Source organism: Pseudophryne corroboree, chromosome 10 (genome assembly GCF_028390025.1).
Source record: "Pseudophryne corroboree isolate aPseCor3 chromosome 10, aPseCor3.hap2, whole genome shotgun sequence".
In the NCBI taxonomy this organism is placed as follows: Eukaryota; Metazoa; Chordata; class Amphibia; order Anura; family Myobatrachidae; genus Pseudophryne; species Pseudophryne corroboree.
This window is the reverse complement of record NC_086453.1, coordinates 125,745,698-125,771,262: the sequence shown is the minus strand read 5'-3', so window position 1 is coordinate 125,771,262 and position 25,565 is coordinate 125,745,698. Positions and strand designations below refer to the sequence as shown.

The window sequence follows — 25,565 nt, the reverse complement described above, 5'->3', positions numbered from 1 at the left end:
AGAAATTTGAGTGGGCATTTATCACCAGCTACAACTCCCAACATAAGGCCCTGGAGAAATCAGTGAGACGAAATTGGAAGATCCTCAAAAAGGACCCTGATTTGGGGAGATCATTACCTGACTACCCCACTTTTATCAATAAAAGGCCCCCAATCTAAAAACTTCCCTGGTTAATAGTTATATACCCCCTAAGAAAAGAGAAGGTAGGATTTTAACTCAAGGTTTCCATCGCTGTGGGATGTGTATCTGTTGTAGAGAAGTACCAAGCGATGGGATGAAGAAACTTGAATCTGTGTGTATTAATGGAAAAAATGTTAGGATTAGGGATTTTATTACATGTAATGTTAAAAATGTTATTTATTTCATTGAATGCAAATGTCACCTTTTTTACATAGGTCGAACCACCAGACCCCTTAAAATACGTTTAAGTGAACACTGTAGAAACATTAAGAAAAGTGTGGAGTCCCATGCCCTGTCGAACCATTTTAAAATGCACCACAAGAGCTCCACAGGAGGGATAGTTAGATTTGGAGCCATTAAGGTGGTGAAATGTGGGCCCCGACATCGGGACATTGCCACACTGTTAGCTAAAAGTGAGATGCAGTTTATTTATGAATTTAACACTTTACACCCTATGGGTCTTAACAATGATTTTGAACTGAAGTGGTTCATGTAGGGTTTTTAATCCAGTCTGTTTATATTTTTATATTTTTAGATGGTATAGTGTGCTTTATTATATGTATCTTTCCATTTTAGAACCATTTAATTTTGCCAACTACATATTGGCCCTCATTCCGAGTCGTTCGCTCGGTATTTTTCATCGCATCGCAATGAAAATCCGCTTAGTACGCATGCGCAATATTCGCACTGCGACTGCGCCAAGTAATTTAACAATGAAGATAGTATTTTTACTCACGGCTTTTTCATCGCTCCGGCGATCGTAATGTGATTGACAGGAAATGGGTGTTACTGGGCGGAAACACGGCGTTTTATGGGCGTGTGGATGAAAACGCTACCGTTTCCGGAAAAAACGCAGGAGTGGCTGGAGAAACGGGGGAGTGTCTGAGCGAACGCTGGGTGTGTTTGTGACGTCAAACCAGGAACGACAAGCACTGAACTGATCGCACAGGCAGAGTAAGGTTGAAGTTACTCAGAAACTGCAAAGTAGTTTGTATTCGCAATATTGCGATTACATCGGTCGCAATTTTAAGAAGCTAAGATACACTCCCAGTAGGCGTAGGCTTAGCGTGTGTAACTCTGCTAAATTCGCCTTGTGACTGATCAACTCGGAATGAGGGCCATTATCGGCACCACTAGATGTATATGCTGGATGCATTCTTTATATTATAAGGGACCAAAACTGAATACTCGTAGTCGTCTATCATGGGTTACCATTACCATGGTAATGTGCAGAGCCGGCCCTAACCAATATGATGCCCTAGGCAAGATTTTGGCTGGTGCCCCCTAGCACCACCGCTGGTGCCCCCTAGCACCACCGCTGGTTCCGTCTCTGACCTTGCACCTCTTTCCCAGCACCATCACCCCTCACCCATAGCAGTCCTTATTTTGTACCCCCTATATTTTAAATAGGAACAGATCGCACATTTGGCGCACAGCCCAAAAAGGGGTGTGTTTTTGCTGGCAAGGGGCATGGCCACACAATAGTAACCCCAATTCCAATTACACCACACAGTACTGCAACTTTATTCACATTTGATCATGCGATAGTGTCCATAATTCATATTACATCCCACAGTAGTATCACTTTACCTTATAAACGTTACTCCTCACAGTAGAGCCCCTTATTCACATTACATCACACTGAATTGCTCCTTATTCACATTACACCACACCCTATTGCTCTTTATTCACATTAGACGACACAGTAGTGATCTTTCTATATGCAATGCCACATAGTAGAGCCCCTTATACACATAATGCCACACATTAGTAATGCATTTATAGACATAATTCCGCACCGTAATGCCCCTTACACATATGAGACAAATTATTAATGTTCTTATAAACACAATGCACCTTACACATTATGACAACCTTTATTAATGCCCTTTACACATAATGTCCCTTACACATATGCCGCACATTATTAATGCCCTTATACACATAATGACACACATTGTGCCCCCTACATATTTGCTGCACATTATTAGTGCCCCTATACACATAATGACACACATAGTGCCCCTTACACATATGTTGCACGTTATTAATGCATTTTTACATGACACACATAGTGCCCCCTACACATTTGCTGCACATTATAAGTGCCCCTATACACATAATGACACACATACAGTAGTATCCTGTTACACATATGCCGCACATTATTAATGCCCTTATACACATAATGACACACATAGTGCCCCCTACACATATGTTGCACATTATTAATGCATTTTTACATGACACACATAATGCTCCTTACACATATTCCGAACACTACTGCACAACCAACCCACTCACATGCACACAGCACTCACACTGCCACTAACACTGTGACCTCTGCCTCTTAGATACAGATGTGTCCTCATAATTATTGCCTCAATGCTAATGTCAGGCGCCTTTTTTATGAAAATGCATCTTATTTGCATTGCTATGTGGCTAGGATGCACAAGCTGCTTCTGCTGATTAAAATGATATGCAGCATGCCTATACACTGTGTGAGACTGTGGCTGTATCTGCATATGAAATGCTACACACAGAATATAGGCATGCCGCATATCATTTTAATCAGCAGAAGCTGCTGATGCCCCTAGGCATATCAAATGCCCTATGCAATTGCCTAGTTTGCCTATGCCTATGGCCGGCTCTGGTAATGTGCACCGGAACGTGCATCCAAGAGAGACGAGCCGTGCGGCTAGTCATTATGACAACTTGATTAAGGACGCCGCAGCCGGAAGTGACGTCCCGCTGGATCCAGTTACCATGACAGCAGCACCACAAACTCCGGGGGCGGAAGTGACGGAGAGGAGCTTCCGGTTGTTATGGGAACCCGGTGGTGTGTATATGCGACGGCAGGTGAAACCTGTTAAGAATCTGGTTGTGATTGGCTTTAGGAACATTTAAAATCCGGATGATGTGTGCAGCTAATATCCAGCGTTGAAAAAGACTCCAGGAACAGGAGTTGAAACGCGTCGGCGTATTCCATCTGTGATTAGCGTCTATGGTGGTCTGCATTTCCAAAAACCAGATGACTTTCCAGCTCCAGCCCGGGCGGATTTGGGACTTAAAGAACTTGTTTGAGAACTTTTTTCGGGTTCTCGGACTCTCTGGTAATTGCTCTGCATATCTCCTTGTGGCTGTCACACTTGGAAAATTATTCTGCACATTTTAAAATGACCCTGTATTGTGATTGTCCATGTCTCTTGTATGTGTGTTATTAAATTACTGTACTGCACATGTGGTTTCCCTCTCCCCTCTGTTTTACATGCTATCACATTAAGAGGAGGAGGTGTGAGGAGCAGGAACTGGACTTTCACGTCGACCTTAAGGGTTGTATATTTGTTTTTTGGTTTTATACATTCTGCATGTAAGCACTTTGATATGCATTGTATTTAGGCGCCTGATGGTACCCGTAGCCTAAATTTTTCTTTGTTTAGTAATTTGTGGTGTTCTGGAGAAACACTGGTCTTGGCCACGGGAACTATAGTGCAGCCTTTTTCCAGACTGCGCGACACACGGGACGATTAGACAGATTTCTTGTTCTTTGATAAACTTGCTCCTAGTATGTTTACCCCACACACACCGAGTATAGTTGAACCCATCCAAAATAATTTGAATTGGTTGCCTCCTAAGCCCAAAGGCTTTTTTAAATGTGGAAAAGATAAATGTATGACTTGCAAACATGTGGTAAAAAATAGTAGTACAATAATTTCTCATACCACCCAAGAGACTTTTGAAATATCAGACTTCTTAAACTGTCAATCACAATATGTAATATATGTGCAGTGGCGGTTCTTGCCACGGGCAAGCGGTACTTTTGCCCGGGGCGCCGCCTTCCGGAGGGCGCCGGCGCCATCCGGAGGGCGCCGCACCAGGGCAAGATCCGCCACTGTGCCCCCCGTAGTGCCCTGCTGTGCCCCCCCGCTTTGAAGGGAACCAGACGCGTAGCGTCTAGTTTCCCTTCATGGAGAGGACCTTAGTTGTGCGGTGCGCGATGACGTCATCGCGCACCGCACAGCAAAGGTCCTCTCCATGAAGGGAAACTAGACGCTACGGTCTAGTTTCCCTTCGTCTAGAGGACCTTTGCTGTGCGATGCGCGATGACGTCATCGCGCACCGCACAGCATAGTGGCACAGACACTAGGGGTCATAATTGACCTCTAGTGTCTATGCTGTTCTAGATCGAAGAGAACAGAAGAGAGGAGGAGAGGAGAAGAGCGGCGCCGCCGGCGGAGGGGGTCTGGATCAGGAACGGGGATGGTAAGTATACTTTTTATTTATTTTTATTTTTTCTTTCAGCGCGCTGACCACGCCCCCAATCGAAGCCACGCCCCCATATTTTGCCCGGGGCGCCAGAAATCATAGAACCGCCCCTGTATATGTGGTCCAATATAAATGCGGGATACAGTACGTAGGAAGGACTATCAGAACTGTTAATACCCGCTTTCTAGAACACAGAAGAAATATTATTAAAGGTGTATTATCTCATAGGGGGAAATTTACTAAGATTCGTATTTTCCAGATTCAGGTCAAAGTTCAATCACGAATGACATCGACAGTGTAAAATTGCAACTTTTTGAATTGATTACGACTCATTTACTAAGCTGTCGTATTCGTGTTTTTCTGTTGTTCCGATGTCGATGTCATTCGTGGTTTTCTGCTGTATAATGCGGCCGCGTTTGTTGTTTCGCGGCCGCGTTTTTGTTTATTTTTACGACTGCATCACATGTCTGTTACGGCAGTGATTTAGAAATTGCTGCCGCGTTTTTAGTCCTAAGTTTCGTTTTTGTCACGCGTCCGTGATTGGTTGTATTCGTGAAGGAGGAGTGTCTGTGCATATTACTATAAAACCGCCCCAAACACACCGCACCTCGTGGGTTTAGCTAGTGGAGAGGAGAGAGGAAGGTGTATTTGGAGTTGGTGAGTTTGGTGGAGTTTTTGGAGGTTTTGGAGAGGAGTTTTGTGATTGTTGAGTGCTGTACTGTGTGTGTAAGTAGTCTTGTCATATTTGTCGTATTGTTTTTTCTCTGTTTGTCAATTTTTTTGTCCTTGTTTTTTTTTTTAAGTCTTTTGTCATTGTTTGTGAGTGAGTGAGCGTGTGTGTTGGCTGTGTGGTGTGTAGTAGTAGTAGTAGTGGAGGAGTGTGTTTTGTGTTTTGATTTTTCAGTGTTTTTTGTCGTTTGTCATCATGTCAGACTCAGAGGTCAGTGTGGTGGCGGAGGTTAGTGAGGTGGAGGCTGGTAGTGAGGTGGAGGCTGGTAGTGAGGTGGAGGCTGGTAGTGAGGTGGAGGCTGTTAGTGAGGTGGAGGCTGTTAGTGAGGTGGAGGGGGGTAGTGAGGAGGAGGAGGAGGGGGTGCCTGTTGCTGTATTCTCCAGTGATAGTGATGGTGTTGTGGCTCCGCAGCCACGCACCACTACCAAGACTGGCAGGAATATTAAGTTCAGCTATGCTGAAAACATGGCGTTGGTGCGTGAGCTGATGAAGCACCATCGCCAATTGTTTGGTCAGGATGCTGGCAAGGTGTCCTCCCGCAGGAAGTCTGTCCTGTGGGGGCAAGTAATAGTTGCCGTCAATAGTGAGGGTGTGGGGAGGCGGACTGAGGACACGTGTCGCAAGAGGTTCTATGACATAAAGCGGCGTGTCAAGGCCAAGATGGCTAAAGAGGCAAAATCAGCCCGAAAAACCGGAGGTGGCCCCCCTTTCCGGGCAACCTATCGGGAGTGGGAGGAGCCTGTGCGGGCATTGATTCCTGCAGAAGTGGTGTCTGCTACTCATGTCCGGGATTCGGACCGATCCACGCATTATGGTGAGTTTGATTTGTTATATTTTTATTTAAATGTCCTCTAAATGTTTTTTAAATCATTTTTTAAGGGTAAAGGATGCAAAAATTGTTGGTCAGATATTGCAGGCCTATGCACCCTTAAGGTGTGTTTGTGTTTAGAAATGGCATTTTCCATCTTGCCTTGGCTGTATTTTTTTTAAAATTTTGCGCTAAAACAGGTGCAATGCCTGCTGGTATGTGTATTTGCCATAATAATTTTGCGATATTGCTTGGACATCGGTGTTGTATCTAATTGTTTTTTTAAATATTTGATTTATTTACTTCCTAAAAAAGGTTCTATTAATTCAAAATTACATTTTGGTAACATTTGCAAGTAGTCAATCTATGCAATATCTGACGCATAATTCTCAAATGTAACAGATTTCTTTTGTGCAACACCATGTACATTTTGATATACACCACAAATTAAGGAAGCACGAAGATCTTAAGCAGAAATTAGTTTATTTTCGAATACCTAATAGATGGTTACAGTACACTAAGGCTTTGCAGTTGTAATTTTTACACAAAGCATGGTAATAATGTTTGCTCCACTTTTTCAACAGTCCGACAGACCAGCCGGCCAGACAGGCCTCAGACAACTCAGGATGATGCTGGGATTGCAGGTAAGACTTCACTGTAGTCACATATTCTGCAAACACATAGAAGTATAAAATATTAATGTTTATATATTCTCATAGGTTCTGCTTCTGTAAGCCGACCTCCTGTAAGGCGCCCATCACAGGGCTCGGGCCACTTACCCAGGAGGCCAAGTAAGACACGGCGTCTTGGCACGGAATCTGCGGCTCCATCTTCCCCACCCAGGCTGCGCATTTCTGCAGTGTCACCCCAGCCACCACTGGCACTATTGGCGAGTCCACAGAGTGATGAGCCCCGATCACCTCAGTTATCTGGTGAGTCAAAACAGAAACTAAACACATAGCAAATAATCTACACAGTACAGTTACTATGTTGTGAGTTGGAGTTGAGATTACATGTTTGACATAACAAGCAATGTGATGTTACGTCTTCAATTGCTAAAGGTGAAAATGTTTAATTTTTCAAGGTCTTAGTGGTTGATATCGCCAACATCATTATTAAAAAAGAACATACATTTGTACAAATTTAGGCCACACACGTGCACATTAAAATAAATATAAAAACCAAAATTAAAAAAAAAAAAATCCTCCACAACATTATAGTGTTCACACATCTCCCCTGTCCGGTATGTAGACTGCTTACTTGCTCCGCTCCTCTGGACTATCCAGGTAAGCAGTCTATATCGTGGCCAGGGGAGGTGACATAACACTGTAATGCTGTGGAGGGGAGGTAGTTAGGTGAGGATTACTCTAGTCTGTCTATGTGCACGCCTGTGATGGTATATATGTTTTTGGCGAAAAAACACATTATAAGTTTACAAAAACAAGTCAAAAAACTTGTAAAATGGAGTATTATGAATGTAGTAATGTGTAGAACTAGCAAATAAATTAATAGAAAAATAAACATTGCATGTTGGCCACCCCATACAGAGCCCAGCTTGATGGCCGACGTGGACCAGCAGGGACAAGACCAACAGGCAACCATCACACTGCAACTTACACCTGTTGACCCGAGCCAGCCAATACAGCTGCAGGATATCCCCCAAGCCTCCATGAGTCCACAACTGGCACAAGCTCCACCCCAAACACAAATACCAGATGACTTTTGGGCCAGTTGGACAAGCCAACAGGCCCAAAGCAATGCCAGCCTGACCGCACATACCCAACACCTTGCCAGTCTGCCCCATCATCTACCGCGCATTAGTCGCAACTCGGGCAGACTGATTGTACAAGTAGGCCGAATCGCAACATCGATGGAGCAAATAAGGGCTGACAACAACCAAATGCTGGCTCATTTAACGCGCATCATTGATGAGCAACAGCGCCATCAGCAGGCACTCGTTCAACTCATTCAGCACAACCAGGTTGTGAATGAGTCGTTATCCAGGATTGTAGCCAGCCACACTGCAACCAACACACAACTGAATGCTAGCATTAATAATTTGAGCAACAACATAACATTGATGGCAGCTCAACAAGTGACCTCCAGCTCTGGGACCACGACCCCTATCCAAACGCCAGTAACCTCCCCTGTTCGGCATTCCTCCAGAGCACGTGCCAGTGAGCCAGCACAAAGCACAGCACCCAGCACACACAAGCGAAAAAAATAACAATTTTGACAAATGTTATTTAAACAATAAAAATTTGGATTTGACAAACACACAACTTCCTGTGTCCGTCTCAAACATTGTTGAAGCTGCTATGTATGTATGTATGTTTTTCATGGGTAATGACTGAAAAGGTATTTATAACATAAACTAAGTACAATGTACACACCACTATAAACAACAAACAGTAAGTAACAAAACACACAATAGAAAGTATTGCAAAGTGTTTAGTCAAGGATAATTACATCCTACAAAAACTTACCTGAAAAATACCGCAGGATCACTTCTTGCCGTACCTGCCTCCCTACATATGTACTCACACTGTCACCAGATGGTTCTAACTCCTCTGCTTGCTGACTGCTTTCTCCCTCATCATGTGCCAGATGTTGACTTAAACACAGATTATGGAGAAAACAGGAGCAGAACACAATTCTAGTCACCTTTGAGGGACTATACAACAAAAGGCCTGCAGATTTATCCAGACACCGAAACCGTGACTTCAGCACACCAAAACATCTTTCTATCACATTCCGCGTAGCCTTATGTGCATGATTGTAACTGTGTTCAGCAGGAGAATCAGGTTGGGACAATGGAGTAAGGAGCCAAGAGTAGCAGCCGTAACCCCCATCACCTGAAAAACAGATATAGTCAACATTAGTACATGTGTTAGATTATTCTTTCCCCTACTCAAAACTAGAGTTTGTGGTTAAAAGACATACACACAAAACATTTTTAACATACCCAACAGCCAGCCATCAGGCATTTGTCCGGCCTCAAATTTATCGAAGAGCGATGACTGACTGAGGATGAAGGAGTCATGGCAGCCACCAGGGTAACCTGCAACAACACTCATAATTTTAAAGTTTGCATCACAGACCACCTGGACATTAGTTGATTGTGCCAGATGTCTATTTGTATATATGTATTGCCGGCCCCTAGGTGATCTCAGCTGAACGTGTGTGCAATCTATGGCCCCCAGCACATTGGGCATGCCAGCAAGCTCATAGAAAGCTACCCTGACAGCACGCCACTCCGACTCCTCGGTAGGGAAGCAGATTGAGGCATTAATGTGTGGATCCAACACATCCAAAACCTGAGTGGACATTAAAGAAGCTAAGGTGAGTGTCATGTTAGGTATTCTATACAATACTGTGTTGTTTGTACTTACAGAAGCAACACTTACACATAACCGCATATGTATTTTTAGACTCACCTGATTCAAATATCTTGAAAAGGTGGGCTGTGAGATACCAATGACGTCGCCTGCCACAGCCTGGAAGCTCCCAGTAGCCATAAAGTGTAACACAGCCAGGAGTTTGTGTAGGCCTGAGACAGAGCGAGAGTGTGCTGTCTCAGGGTCTAGGCCCAGTTTGACAAGGTCATACAGGTGGAAAATGTTGGTTCTATTTAGGCGGAACATCTGTATGACCCTATCATCGGACAATGCGTTTAAGTTTAAACGCCCTCTAAAAAAACGAGGCTGGCGCAGCCTCCGCGGCACCTGGACAACCTGTTGACCATGTTCACTTACCTGGGCCTGATTCCTGGAAGCCTCATGGAGCAGTCTAAGGTATCCCACAGCAAACATAAATTCATTGGCACACACCACAGCCGCCATTTCAGAGTGAGAGAAATTCAAAATGTGCCTGGAACACTTTTATAGGGCCAAACATTCAGGTGTGAGTAATGGATAATTGAGTACACATGTAAACACGCTTTTCAAATGCTGGCGCGTTTTTTTTTAGGAATTTTTTACGATGTGTAATTTTTCGCGGCCGCAAATGCATTTTCACGGCAGCAATTACAATTACGAATGGTTAGTAAATGACCGAGATTCATATCTAAACAGGCGTAATTTGACCGATGGTGTATTCATTCGTGATTTTTAACTTGAACTTCCAAAATATTACGAATGACCACATCACTGCCGTGATTTCAGTTTAGTAAATTACCGAGATGACACTTTGATGAAAAAACGCCATCTCAGTCAAAATCGGGAGCTTAGTAAATTTACCCCATAGTCTGTCTCAACACATATATAAATGCACACAGGGATCAATCGAAAATGTGTCTGTTATGGCAATTGAGAAAATACATTTCACAAAAAGAGGAGGAGATCGATATAATCTCCTACGTAAACGAGAGGCTTTTTGGATTTTTAAATTAAATACTTTATGCCCTGAAGGTCTCAATGACACAGTGGAACTAAATAATGTTTAGCTGTTGAGTAAAACAAGCTTGAATTTTCATTGGTCCACTTAGGAAGTCTGGGTGCTTAATAATATTTAGGTATATCTATTTTTCACAATTTTTCAACTTATGCTGTGTGCCACTGACTCACTTAATTACCCGAAGACCTTGGGATATACACTGACACACAGCACAGATTTTTGTCTTCATTTGCTTTCTTTTTCTGTTCTCTGTGAAGAGTGTTTTTTGAAGAAGTGCTATGTAGATACACTCAACAATTTTTAATTTGAAAATGATTATCTACTCTTTCTTGTGCTGTGTGCCACTGTCTCATCCGATTGCCTCCAGTTTATTTCGTTGGAGGTCTTGAGTGACACACTGGCACACGACACAAACTTCTTCTATGTACCTTTACCTCCCTTTTGAGAAGTGTCTCTTTAAAGAAGCCAATTCAAGATATATTTATCACTTCATAATCAAAATAATTTTCTAATATTAGCTTCTTTATTATTGTTAGATTGTATTATGTCTCTCTCTGTCTGATTAACGAATAGATATATAATTATGTTTCAAAATGCTAAATTTATCCTTGCAATGTAGTAGTTTCCCTTATAAGTTATGTGAGTGATTATACATTATTCGAATAAGCTCATGAGATATAATTTTAATTTGTCCTCAGACACTAATGGCAATTAATCTTATATATAAAAACATGCTTATATTTTTATTTCTAATAGCAATAAGATTACTGCTATTAGCATCTCTTCAATATGTACAAAACGAATCATCCTTGAAAGATTATAAGGAATCTCTGATCCTTTCATAGCTTTATGTTCTGTCTTTTTTTCTTTCTTTTTTCTTTAATTGGAGCCCATTGAAAATGTTTACCATTATTTATAATAAAATAATGATATACTTTTTAATAAATAATATCTACATAATCTATTAAACCAATAAGAACATGTATATTGTGATATTTAACATATGTATATTATGTTTAATACTAAGTGTTCATTTACCTTTTTATATGTATTGTGATGACACACTATATTGGCTGAATACACTTCAGCAGAGACCCACGTTTAAGAATCAATTAATCAGCACAGCAGATGATGATCTTTTAATCAACATGGTATTTATACCCTGCAAAGCTTTCACTTGCTCATTCATTTCCCTTCTGATGAAACGGCCAGTGCTACAGGCCGAGAAACGCGTTAAGGCACCCCAGTGAAGGATCCAGTCTGACTACGATAATCCCCTGACAGCCTCCAGCCTTGTGGACCGATGAGAGCTCAGCCGCAATATACGGACATTTCTCCAGTGGCGTGACACCCTGTACCTTGGTTGCATCGAGCCGCCGCACACCCGGCTCAGTACAGCATTCAGAACGAACAAGTTCTGTGCCATCGGACAATACACATAGGAGGAACTGGATCTACATACCGTTTTCATTCAAAAGTAAGGCAGCAGCACAGCGCCGGTGTCCGCTATTTCATCTTTGGGACACCGTTCATTTGGCTCGACATAGCCGCTCCTAACATTTGATGCCGCTTGCATGAACCAAAAGAGAGGTGAGACTACATTTGTAACAGTGACACACCAGAGGTACCTCTTATAAGTCTCCCTCGTCTATTACCTGTTCATACAAGGACGCACGGTTGAAAAACTATCAAATATCCTTGTGTTTTCAACAAAGATTATTAAGACTCATCTCATGTTTCTTCAGGTGGTTTATTGCAGTCATATTTAACTACATTTATGTGATCTTTTATTATTATTTTATATCCATCTATTAATGGATCATCATACGTATGTACATTCGTACTTTTACTATAATTTATGTGTTTAATGTAACACTGCTTTTACTATTTTTAGTAATAAACAAATTTATTCTTTAGACTCATTCAGCGCTCCCATTTCTTTCTATATCTCACATTTGATTTATTGTTGGGGCTGCCCACCCACAACTGGTGAGCAGCCGTCTGAGTCTATCAAGTGTATGTGTATTTTGGATAGTGATGAGCACCGGAAATTTTTCGGGTTTTGTGTTTTGGTTTTGGGTTCGGTTCCGCGGCCGTGTTTTGGGTTCGAACGCGTTTTGGCAAAACCTCACCGAATTTTTTTTGTCGGATTCGGGTGTGTTTCGGATTCGGGTGTTTTTTTCAAAAAACCCTAAAAAACAGCTTAAATCATAGAATTTGGGGGTCATTTTGATCCCAAAGTATTATTAACCTCAATAACCATAATTTCCACTCATTTTCAGTCTATTCTGAACACCTCACACCTCACAATATTATTTTTAGTCCTAAAATTTGCACCGAGGTTGCTGGATGACTAAGCTCAGCGACCCAAGTGGCCGACACAAACACCTGGCCCATCTAGGAGTGGCACTGCAGTGTCACGCAGGATGGCCCTTCAAAAAACTACTCCCCAAACAGCACATGACACAAAGAAGAAAAAAAAGAGGCGCAATGAGGTAGCTGTGTGAGTAAGCTAAGCGACCCTAGATGCCGACACAAACACCTGGCCCATCTAGGAGTGGCACTGCAGTGTCACGCAGGATGGCCCTTCCAAAAAACACCCCCCAAACAGCACATGACGCAAAGAAAAAAAGAGGCGCAGTGAGGTAGCTGTGTGACTAAGCTAAGCGACCCTAGTGGCCGACGCAAACACCTGGCCCATCTAGGAGTGTCACTGCAGTGTCACGCAGGATGGCCCTTCAAAAAACTACTCCCCAAACAGCACATGACGCAAAGAAGAAAAAAAAGATGCGCAATGAGGTAGCTGTGTGACTAAGATAAGCGACCCTAGTGGCCGACACAAACACCTGGCCCATCTAGGAGTGGCACTGCAGTGTCACGCAGGATGGCCCTTCCAAAAAACACCCCCCAAACAGCACATGACGCAAAGAAAAAAAGAGGCGCAATGAGGTAGCTGTGTGACTAAGATAAGCGACCCAAGTGGCCGACACAAACACCTAGCCCATGTAGGAGTGGCACTGCAGTGTCACGCAGGATGGCCCTTCCAAAAAACACCCCCCAAACAGCACATGACGCAAAGAAAAAAAGAGGCGCAATGAGGTAGCTGTGTGACTAAGATAAGCGACCCAAGTGGCCGACACAAACACCTAGCCCATGTAGGAGTGGCACTGCAGTGTCACGCAGGATGGCCCTTCCAAAAACTACTCCCCAAACAGCACATGACGCAAAGAAGAAAAAAAAGAGGCGCAATGAGGTAGCTGTGTGAGTAAGCTAAGCGACCCTAGTGGCCGACACAAACACCTGGCCCATCTAGGAGTGGCACTGCAGTGTCACGCAGGATGGCCCTTCCAAAAAACACCCCCCAAACAGCACATGACGCAAAGAAAAAAAGAGGCGCAATGAGGTAGCTGTGTGACTAAGCTAAGCGACCCTAGTGGCCGACACAAACACCTGGCCCATCTAGGAGTGGCACTGCAGTGTCACGCAGGATGGCCCTTCAAAAAACTACTCCCCAAACAGCACATGACGCAAAGAAGAAAAAAAAGATGCGCAATGAGGTAGCTGTGTGACTAAGATAAGCGACCCTAGTGGCCGACACAAACACCTGGCCCATCTAGGAGTGGCACTGCAGTGTCACGCAGGATGGCCCTTCCAATAACTACTCCCCAAACAGCACATGACGCAAAGAAAAATGAAAGAAAAAAGAGGTGCAAGATGGAATTGTCCTTGGGCCCTCCCACCCACCCTTATGTTGTATAAACAGGACATGCACACTTTAACCAACCCATCATTTCAGTGACAGGGTCTGCCACACGACTGTGACTGAAATGACGGGTTGGTTTGGACCCCCACCAAAAAAGAAGCAATTAATCTCTCCTTGCACAAACTGGCTCTACAGAGGCAAGATGTCCACCTCATCATCATCCTCCGATATATCACCGTGTACATCCCCCTCCTCACAGATTATCAATTCGTCCCCACTGGAATCCACCATCTCAGCTCCCTGTGTACTTTGTGGAGGCAATTGCTGCTGGTGAATGTCTCCACGGAGGAATTGATTATAATTCATTTTAATGAACATCATCTTCTCCACATTTTCTGGATGTAACCTCGTACGCCGATTGCTGACAAGGTGAGCGGCAGCACTAATCACTCTTTCGGAGTACACACTTGTGGGAGGGCAACTTAGGTAGAATAAAGCCAGTTTGTGCAAGGGCCTCCAAATTGCCTCTTTTTCCTGCCAGTATAAGTACGGACTGTCTGACGTGCCTACTTGGATGCGGTCACTCATATAATCCTCCACCATTCTTTCAATGGGGAGAGAATCATATGCAGTGACAGTAGACGACATGTCCGTAATCGTTGTCAGGTCCTTCAGTCCGGACCAGATGTCAGCATCAGCAGTCGCTCCAGACTGCCCTGCATCACCGCCAGCGGGTGGGCTCGGAATTCTGAGCCTTTTCCTCGCACCCCCAGTTGCGGGAGAATGTGAAGGGGGAGATGTTGACAGGTCGCGTTCCGCTTGACTTGACAATTTTGTCACCAGCAGTTCTTTGAACCCCAGCAGACTTGTGTCTGCCGGAAAGAGAGATCCAAGGTAGGTTTTAAATCTAGGATCGAGCACGGTGGCCAAAATGTAGTGCTCTGATTTCAACAGATTGACCACCCGTGAATCCTTGTTAAGCGAATTAAGGGCTCCATCCACAAGTCCCACATGCCTAGCGGAATCGCTCTGTGTTAGCTCCTCCTTCAATGTCTCCAGCTTCTTCTGCAAAAGCCTGATGAGGGGAATGACCTGACTCAGGCTGGCAGTGTCTGAACTGACTTCACGTGTGGCAAGTTCAAAAGGTTGCAGAACCTTGCACAACGTTGAAATCATTCTCCACTGCGCTTGAGACAGGTGCATTCCACCTCCTATATCATGCTCAGTTGTATAGGCTTGAGTGGCCTTTTGCTGCTCCTCCAACCTCTGAAGCATATAGAGGGTTGAATTCCACCTCCTTACCACTTCTTGCTTCAGATGATGGCAGGGCAGGTTCAGGCGTTTTTGGTGGTGCTCCAGTCTTCTGTACGTGGTGCCTGTATGCCGAAAGTGTCCCGCAATTCTTCTGGCCACCACAGCATCTCTTGCACGCCCCTGTCGTTTTTTAAATAATTCTGCACCACCAAATTCAAGGTATGTGCAAAACATGGGACGTGCTGGAATTTGCCCAGATTTAATGCACACACAATATTGCTGGCGTTGTCCGATGCCACAAATCCACAGGAGAGTCCAATTGGGGTAAGCCATTCCGCGATGATCTTCCTCAGTTGCCGTAAGAGGTTTTCAGCTGTGTGCGTATTCTGGAAAGCGGTGATACAAAGCGTAGCCTGCCTAGGAACGAGTTGGCGTTTGCGAGATGCTGCTACTGGTGCCGCCGCTGCTGTTCTTGCGGCGGGAGTCCATACATCTACCCAGTGGGCTGTCACAGTCATATAGTCCTGAGCCTGCCCTGCTCCACTTGTCCACATGTCCATGGTTAAGTGGACATTGGGTACAACTGGATTTTTTAGGACACTGGTGAGTCTTTTTCTGAGGTCTGTGTACATTTTCGGTATCGCCTGCCTAGAGAAATGGAACCTAGATGGTATTTGGTACCGGGGACACAGTACCTCCAACAAGTCTCTAGTTGGCTCTGCAGTAATGATGGATACCGGAACCACGTTTCTCACCGCCCAGGATGCCAAGGCCTCAGTTATCCGCTTTGCAGCAGGATGACTGCTGTGATATTTCATCTTCCTCGCAAAGGACTGTTGGACAGTCAATTGCTTGGTGGAAGTAGTAAAAGTGGTCTTACGACTTCCCCTCTGGGATGACCATCGACTCCCAGCAGCAACAACAGCAGCGCCAGCAGCAGTAGGCGTTACACGCAAGGATGCATCGGAGGAATCCCAGGCAGGAAAGGACTCGTCAGAATTGCCAGTGACATGGCCTGCAGGACTATTGGCATTCCTGGGGAAGGAGGAAATTGACACTGAGGGAGTTGGTGGGGTGGTTTGCGTGAGCTTGGTTACAAGAGGAAGGGATTTACTGGTCAGTGGACTGCTTCCGCTGTCGCCCAAAGTTTTTGAACTTGTCACTGACTTATGATGAATGCGCTGCAGGTGACGTATAAGGGAGGATGTTCCGAGGTGGTTAACGTCCTTACCCCTACTTATTACAGCTTGACAAAGGCAACACACGGCTTGACAAATGTTGTCCGCATTTCTGTTGAAATACTTCCACACCGAAGAGCTGATTTTTTTGGTATTTTCACCAGGCATGTCAATGGCCCTATTCCTCCCACGGACAACAGGTGTCTCCCCGGGTGCCTGACTTAAACAAACCACCTCACCATCAGAATCCTCCTGGTCAATTTCCTCTCCAGCGCCAGCAACACCCATATCCTCCTCATCCTGGTGTACTTCAACACTGACATCTTCAATCTGACTATCAGGAACTGGACTGCGGGTGCTCCTTCCAGCACTTGCAGGGGGCGTGCAAATGGTGGAAGGTGCATGCTCTTCACGTCCAGTGTTGGGAAGGTCAGGCATCGCAAACAACACAATTGGACTCTCCTTGTGGATTTGTGATTTCGAAGAACGCACAGTTCTTTGCTGTGCTTTTGCCAGCTTGAGTCTTTTCATTTTTCTAGCGAGAGGCTGAGTGCTTCCATCCTCATGTGAAGCTGAACCACTAGCCATGAACATAGGCCAGGGCCTCAGCCGTTCCTTGCCACTCCGTGTGGTAAATGGCATATTGGCAAGTTTACGCTTCTCCTCCGATAATTTTATTTTAGATTTTTGAGTCCTTTTTTTACTGATATTTGGTGTTTTGGATTTTACATGCTCTGTACTATGACATTGGGCATCGGCCTTGGCAGACGACGTTGATGGCATTTCATCGTCTCGGCCATGACTAGTGGCAGCAGCTTCAGCACGAGGTGGAAGTCGATCTTGATCTTTCCCTATTTTTGGAACCTCAACATTTTTGTTCTCCATATTTTAATAGGCACAACTAAAAGGCACCTCAGGTAAACAATGGAGATGTATGGATACTAGTATACTTATGGATGGACGAGCGACTGCCGACACAGAGGTAGCTACAGCCGTGGACTACCGTACTGCGTCTGCTGCTAATATAGACTGGATGATAATGATATAAAAAATATATATATATCACTACTGCAGCCGGACAGGTATATATTATATAATGACGGACCTGCTGGACACTGTCAGCACTGCAGACTCCTAAAGTAAGCTACTAGTATCAAGAAGATAGAAAAAAAAAAACACAACAGGTAGGTGGTATACAATTATGGATGGACGAGCGACTGCCGACACAGAGGTAGCTACAGCCGTGGACTACCGTACTGCATCTGCTGCTAATATAGACTGGATGATAATGATATAAAAAATATATATATCACTACTGCAGCCGGACAGGTATATATTATATAATGACGGACCTGCTGGACACTGTCAGCACTGAAGACTCCTAAAGTAAGCTACTAGTATCAAGAAGATAGAAAAAAAAAAAAAACACCACATGTAGGTGGTATACAATTATGGATGGATGAGCGACTGCGGACACAGAGGTAGCTACAGCCGTGGACTACCGTACTGCGTCTGCTGCTAATATAGACTGGATGATAATGATATAAAAAATATATATATATATCACTACTGCAGCCGGACAGGTATATATTATATAATGACGGACCTGCTGGACACTGTCAGCACTGCAGACTCCTAAAGTAAGCTACTAGTATCAAGAAGATAGAAAAAAAAACACAACAGGTAGGTGGTATACAATTATGGATGGACGAGCGACTGCCGACACAGAGGTAGCTACAGCCGTGGACTACCGTACTGCGTCTGCTGCTAATATAGACTGGATGATAATGATATAAAAAATATATATATATCACTACTGCAGCCGGACAGGTATATATTATATAATGACGGACCTACTGGACACTGTCAGCACTGCAGACTCCTAAAGTAAGCTACTAGTATCAAGAAGATAGAAAGAAAAAAAACACAACAGGTAGGTGGTATACAATTATGGATGGACGAGCGACTGCCGACACAGAGGTAGCTACAGCCGTGGACTACCGTACTGCGTCTGCTGCTAATATAGACTGGATGATAATGATATAAAATATATATATATATCACTACTGCAGCCAGACAGGTATATATTATATAATGACTGACCTGCTGGACACTGTCAGCACTGCAGACTCCTAAAGTAAGCTACTAGTATCAAGAAGATAGAAAAAAAAAAACACCACAGGTAGGTGGTATACAATTATGGATGGACGAGCGACTGCCGACACAGAGGTAGCTACAGCCGTGGACTACCGTACTGCGTCTGCTGCTAATATAGACTGGATGATAATGATATAAAAAATATATATATATCACTACTGCAGCCGGACAGGTATATATTATATAATGACGGACCTGCTGGACACTGTCAGCACTGCAGACTCCTAAAGTAAGCTACTAGTATCAAGAAGATAGAAAAAAAAAACACAACAGGTAGGTGGTATACAATTATGGATGGACGAGCGACTGCCGACACAGAGGTAGCTACAGCCGTGGACTACCGCACTGCGTCTGCTGCTAATATAGACTGGATGATAATGATATAAAAAATATATATATATCACTACTGCAGCCGGACAGGTATATATTATATAATGACGGACCTGCTGGACACTGTCAGCACTGCAGACTCCTAAAGTAAGCTACTAGTATCAAGAAGATAGAAAAAAAAAAACACCACAGGTAGGTGGTATACAATTATGGATGGACGAGCGACTGCCGACACAGAGGTAGCTACAGCCGTGGACTACCGTACTGCGTCTGCTGCTAATATAGACTGGATGATAATTATATAAAAAATATATATATATCACTACTGCAGCCGGACAGGTATATATTATATAATGACGGACCTGCTGGACACTGTCAGCACTGCAGACTCCTAAAGTAAGCTACTAGTATCAAGAAGATAGAAAAAAAAAACACAACAGGTAGGTGGTATACAATTATGGATGGACGAGCGACTGCCGACACAGAGGTAGCTACAGCCGTGGACTACCGTACTGCGTCTGCTGCTAATATAGACTGGATGATAATGATATAAAAAATATATATATATCACTACTGCAGCCGGACAGGTATATATTATATAATGACCGACCTGCTGGACACTGTCAGCACTGCAGACTTCTAAAGTAAGCTACTAGTATCAAGAAGATAGAAAAAAAAAACACAACAGGTAGGTGGTATACAATTATGGATGGACGAGCGACTGCCGACACAGAGGTAGCTACAGCCATGGACTACCGTACTGCGTCTGCTGCTAATATAGACTGGATGATAATGATATAAAAAATATATATATATCACTACTGCAGCCGGACAGGTATATATTATATAATGACGGACCTGCTAGACACTGTCAGCACTGCAGACTCCTAAAGTAAGCTACTAGTATCAAGAAGATAGAAAAAAAAAAACACAACAGGTAGGTGGTATACAATTATGGATGGACGAGCGACTGCCGACACAGAGGTAGCTACAGCCGTGGACTACCGTACTGCGTCTGCTGCTAATATAGACTGGATGATAATGATATAAAAAATATATATATATCACTACTGCAGCCGGACAGGTATATATTATATAATGACGGACCTGCTGGACACTGTCAGCACTGCAGACTCCTAAAGTAAGCTACTAGTATCAAGAAGATAGAAAAAAAACAAAACACCACAGGTAGGTGGTATACAATTATGGATGGACGAGCGACTGCCGACACAGAGGTAGCTACAGCCGTGGACTACCGTACTGCGTCTGCTGCTAATATAGACTGGATGATAATGATATAAAAATATATATATATCACTACTGCAGCCGGTCAGGTATATATTATATAATGACGGACCTGCTGGACACTGTCAGCACTGCAGACTCCTAAAGTAAGCTACTAGTATCAAGAAGATAGAAAAAAAAAACACAACAGGTAGGTGGTATACAATTATGGATGGACGAGCGACTGCCGACACAGAGGTAGCTACAGCCGTGGACTACCGTACTGCGTCTGCTGCTAATATAGACTGGATGATAATGATATAAAATATATATATATATCACTACTGCAGCCGGATAGGTATACATTATATAATGACGGACCTGCTGGACACTGTCAGCACTGCAGACTCCTAAAGTAAGCTACTAGTATCAAGAAGATAGAAAAACAAACAAACACCACAGGTAGGTGGTATACAATTATGGATGGACGAGCGACTGCCGACACAGAGGTAGCTACAGCCGTGGACTACCATACTGCGTCTGCTGCTAATATAGACTGGATGATAATGATATAAAAAAAATATATATATCACTACTGCAGGACAGGTATATATTATATAATGACGGACCTGCTGGACACTGTCAGCAGAATGCGTTTATAGAATAAAAACACCACACGACGAGTGTTTAACTTTTTCAGGCAGACAATCACAATATACTGGTGGTTCAGTGGTCACTGGTCAGTCACACTGGCAGTGGCACTCTGGCAGCAAAAGTGTGCACTGTTAATGTACTCCTGCTATAACTGCTCCCCAGTCTCCCCCACAATTAAGCTGTGTGAGCAGTGAGCACTCAGCACAGTCAGATATACATAGATGATGCAGCACACTGAGGCTGAGCACAGATATGGTATACTGTGTCACTGTGTATCGTTTTTTTTCAGGCAGAGAACGGATTATATTAAATAATAATAAAACTGCACTGGTGGTCACTGGTCAGTCACTAGTAAACTCTGCACTCTCTGAGTACTCCTAAGCTCCAGTAAATCAAGTGTCTCACTCTCTATCTATTTCTATTCTAAACGGAGAGGACGCCAGCCACGTCCTCTCCCTATCAATCTCAATGCACGTGTGAAAATGGCGGCGACGCGCGGCTCCTTATATAGAATCCGAGTCTCGCGATAGAATCCGAGCCTCGCGAGAATCCGACAGCGGGATGATGACGTTCGGGCGCGCTCGGGTTAACCGAGCAAGGCGGGAAGATCCGAGTCTGCCTCGGACTCGTGTAAAAAGGCTGAAATTCGGGGGGGTTCGGATTCCGAGGAACCGAACCCGCTCATCACTAATTTTGGAGCGCCATTTTTGTGTATATACTTCAGAGTGAAAACCCGCCCATGCAAGTGTGTGAATGCATGTGTATGCCGTGCGAAAACTTCGCCAGGCAGCGTACATCTGCAAATCCATTCGCAACTCATCATCGAATGATTTTTCCATACTGTGCAGTCTGTTCGTAGCCCAGGACTTACTCCTACAGTGCGATACAAACAGGCTGATCGAGGCCAGAGCTGACGTCACACACCCTCCCAGAAAATGCTTGGGAACGCCTGCATTTTTCCTGAAACTCCCAGAAAACGTGCAGTTACCACCCCCAAATGTCCTCTTCCTGTCAATCAGCTTGCGTACAGCTTGCGATCAAAATATTCGCACCATCCTGTCGCTGTTTGGAGTCTTGCCTGTGCATTGCGCTGCATATGCATGCACAGTCATTCCATAATCAGATGCTGTGCAATTTTGCACAACAGCGATCAGGTCTAAATCGGGCCCAAGGTCCGGGTAACTCAGCTGTGCCGAGCATCTGTCTTGCTAAAAATGTGCATCTTATTCTCATATAGGGGGTCATTCTGACTCGTTTGCTCACTGCTTTTTATCGCAGCCGAGCAAACGGGTCTCTACTGCGCATGCGCCGGTGCCGTAGTGCGCCGGCGCATGCCAGACAGCCAAAGGCCGTGGCAGGGCTGTGATCGCCTCTGCCTGATTGACAGACAGAGGTGGTCGCTGGGCGGTAGAGGGCGAAACTGTAGCATTTGGCCGCCATTTCATAGGCGCAATCTGGCCAGCGCAGGCGTGGCTGGACCGAACAAGGGGCTTGTCGCAGCGGCTGCGTGATGTCACACGCAGCCGCTGCGGGCCGCGGAGCGAGGAGTAGCTCCCGGCCAGCACGCTAAAGCTGCGCTGGCCGGGAGCTACTCTTAAAGTGCAAAGGCATCGTTGCTGTGCGATGCCTTTGCACTTCAGCGAGGGGGGGCCGGACTGACATGCGGGGTGGGCTAGCCCTGTGCTGGGCGTCCCCCCGCATGTCAGTGTAAATGATCGTAGCTGTGCTAAATTTAGCACAGCTACGATCAACTCGGAATGACCCCCATAGTCTTAACAGGAACAAAACTACTCTACAGTATTACACTTCTCAATATGATGTGCAACATTTATATATCTGTGTGCTGAGTCTGAATCTTTATATGAAATGCTACACAACAGCAGTAGTCACTTTTTTTCACGCCAAGTTCCGTTGTGCTTCATCTGTGACTTTGTACATGTGTAAAACTATGTATTATCATTTAATAACAGTCTGATGCCAGCCTGCATTCAATGCCGCAGGAACCATTTGCACACATGCAGACAGGGTCTTGCACATGGACAAAGTACAGAAAATCTGTACTTTACCATGATTAGTGATGAGCGGGATCGGTTCATCGGAATCCGAACCCCCCCCGAACTTCACCCATTTTACACAATTCCGAGGCAGACTCGGATCCTTCCGCCTTGCTCGGTAAACCCGAGCGCGCCCGAACGTCATCATCCCGCTGTCGGATTCTCGCGAGATTCGTATTCTATATAAGGAGCCGCGCGTCGCCGCCATTTTCACTCGTGCATTGGAGATGATAGGGAGAGGACGTGCAGGGTTCTCTCAGTTGTGTTCAGTGTGCTGCAAATATCTATGCTCAGTGTGCTGCAAATATCTGTGCTCAGTGTGCTTGCAAATATCTGTGCTCAGTGTGCTGAAAATATCTACGTTCTCTGCCTGAAAAATGCTCCATGTCTGTGCTGCATTGTAGTATATAGTAGGAGGACAGTACAGAATTTTGCTGACCAGTGACCACCAGTATTATATCAGTATGGTACAGTAGTCCAATGCTCTACCTACCTCTGTGTCGTCAAGTATACTATCCATCCATACCTGTGGTGCATTTAAGTTGTGAGCAGTATATATAGTAGGAGGACAGTGCATAATTGTGCTGACCACCAGTATATAATATATAGCAGTACGGTACAGTAGTCCACTGCTCTACCTACCTCTGTGTCGTCAAGTATACTATCCATCCATACCTGTGGTGCATTTAAGTTGTGCGCAGTATATATAGTAGGAGGACAGTGCATAATTTTGCTGACCACCAGTATATAATATATAGCAATACGGTACAGTAGTCCACTGCTCTACCTACCTCTGTGTCGTCAAGTATACTATCCATCCATACCTGTGGTGCATTTAAGTTTTGCGCAGTAGTAGGAGGACAGTGCATAATTTTGCTGACCACCAGTATATAATATATAGCAGTATGGTACAGTAGTCCACTGCTCTACCTACCTCTGTGTCGTCAAGTATACTATCCATCCATACCTGTGGTGCATTTAAGTTGTGCGCAGTGTATATAGTAGGAGGACAGTGCATAATTTTGCTGACCACCAGTATATAATATATAGCAGTATGGTACAGTAGTCCACTGCTCTACCTACCTCTGTGTCATCAAGTATGCTATCCATCCATACCTGTGGTGCATTTAAGTTGTGCGCAGTATATATAGTAGGAGGACAGTGCATAATTGTGCTGACTACCAGTATATAATATATAGCAGTACGGTACAGTAGTCCACTGCTCTACCTACCTCTGTGTCGTCAAGTATACTATCCATCCATACCTGTGGTGCATTTAAGTTGTGCGCAATATATATAGTAGGAGGACAGTGCATAATTTTGCTGACCACCAGTATATAATATATAGCAGTACGGTACAGTAGTCCACTGCTCTACCTACCTCTGTGTCGTTAAGTATACTATCCATCCATACCTGTGGTGCATTTAAGTTGTGCGCAGTATATATAGTAGAAGGAAAGTGCATAATTTTGCTGACCACCAGTATATAATATAAAGCAGTACGGTAAAGTAGGCCATTGCTATTGATATATTACTGGCATATAATTCCACACATTAAAAAATGGAGAACAAAAATGTGGAGGGTAAAATAGGGAAAGATCAAGATCCACTTCCACCTCGTCAAGTCAAGCGGAACGTGACCCGTCAACAGCTCCTCCTTCACATTCTCCCGCAACTGGGGCTGCGAGGAAAAGGCTAAGAATTCCGAGCCCACACGCTGGCGGTGATATAGGGCAGTCTGGAGCGAGTGCTGACATCTGGTCCGGACTGAAGGACCTGCCAACGATTACTGACATGTCGTCTACTTTCACTGCATATGATTCTGTCACCATTGAAAGAATGGTGGAGGATTATATGAGTGACCGCATCCAAGTAGGCACGTCAGACAGTCCATACGTATACTGGCAGGAAAAAGAAGCAATTTGAAGGCCCTTGCACAAACTGGCTTTATTTTACCTAAGTTGCCCCCCCTCCAGTGTGTACTCCGAAAGAGTGTTTAGTGCAGCCGCTCACCTTGTCAGCAATCGGTGTACGAGGTTACTTCCAGAAAATATGGAGAAGATGATGTTCATCAAAATGAATTATAATCAATTCCTCCGTGGAGACATTCACCAGCAATTGCCCCCAGAAAGTACACAGGGACCTGAGATGGTGGATTCCAGTGGGGACGAATTAATCATCTGTGAGGAGGGGGATGTACACAGTGAAAGGGGTGAGGAATCGGAGGATGAGGAGGAGATGGACATCTTGCCTCTGTAGAGCCAGTTTGTGCAAGGAGAGATTGATTGCTTCTTTTTTGGTGCGGGCCCAAACCAACCAGTCATTTCAGTCACAGTTGTGTGGCAGACCCTGTCGCTGAAATGATGGGTTTGTTAAAGTGTGCATGTCCTGTTTATACAACATAAGAGTGGGTGGGAGGGCCAAGGACAATTCCATCTTGCACCTCTTTTTTATTTCATTTTTCTTTGCATCATGTACTGTTTGGGGACTATATTTTGAAGTGCCATCCTGTCTGACACTGCAGTGCCACTCCTAGATGAGACAGGTATTTGTGTCGGCCACTTGGGTTGCTTAGCTTAGCCATCCAGCGACCTTGGTGCACCCCTTTTTTTCTTTGCATCATGTGCTGTTT

The 25,565-nt window shown here is 44.4% G+C and overlaps 1 protein-coding gene across 1 annotated transcript; it reads left to right on the top strand.

Moving 5' to 3' along the window:
- The first annotated feature begins 6,480 nt into the window (after nt 1-6,480).
- LOC134965085 (uncharacterized) lies at nt 6,481-8,389 on the top strand. The gene is made up of 3 exons (XM_063941642.1): nt 6,481-6,628; nt 6,704-6,916; nt 7,532-8,389. The coding sequence occupies exon 3, from the start codon at nt 7,543-7,545 to the stop codon at nt 8,209-8,211; it is 669 nt and encodes a 222-aa protein (XP_063797712.1). The 5' UTR covers nt 6,481-6,628; nt 6,704-6,916; nt 7,532-7,542; the 3' UTR covers nt 8,212-8,389.
- Nucleotides 8,390-25,565: the final 17,176 nt, after the last annotated feature.

Excerpts from the sequence above, each read along its gene's own strand:
- LOC134965085 (XM_063941642.1), top strand. The coding sequence starts at position 7,543 with ATGGCCGACGTGGACCAGCAGGGACAAGACCAACAGGCAACCATCACA.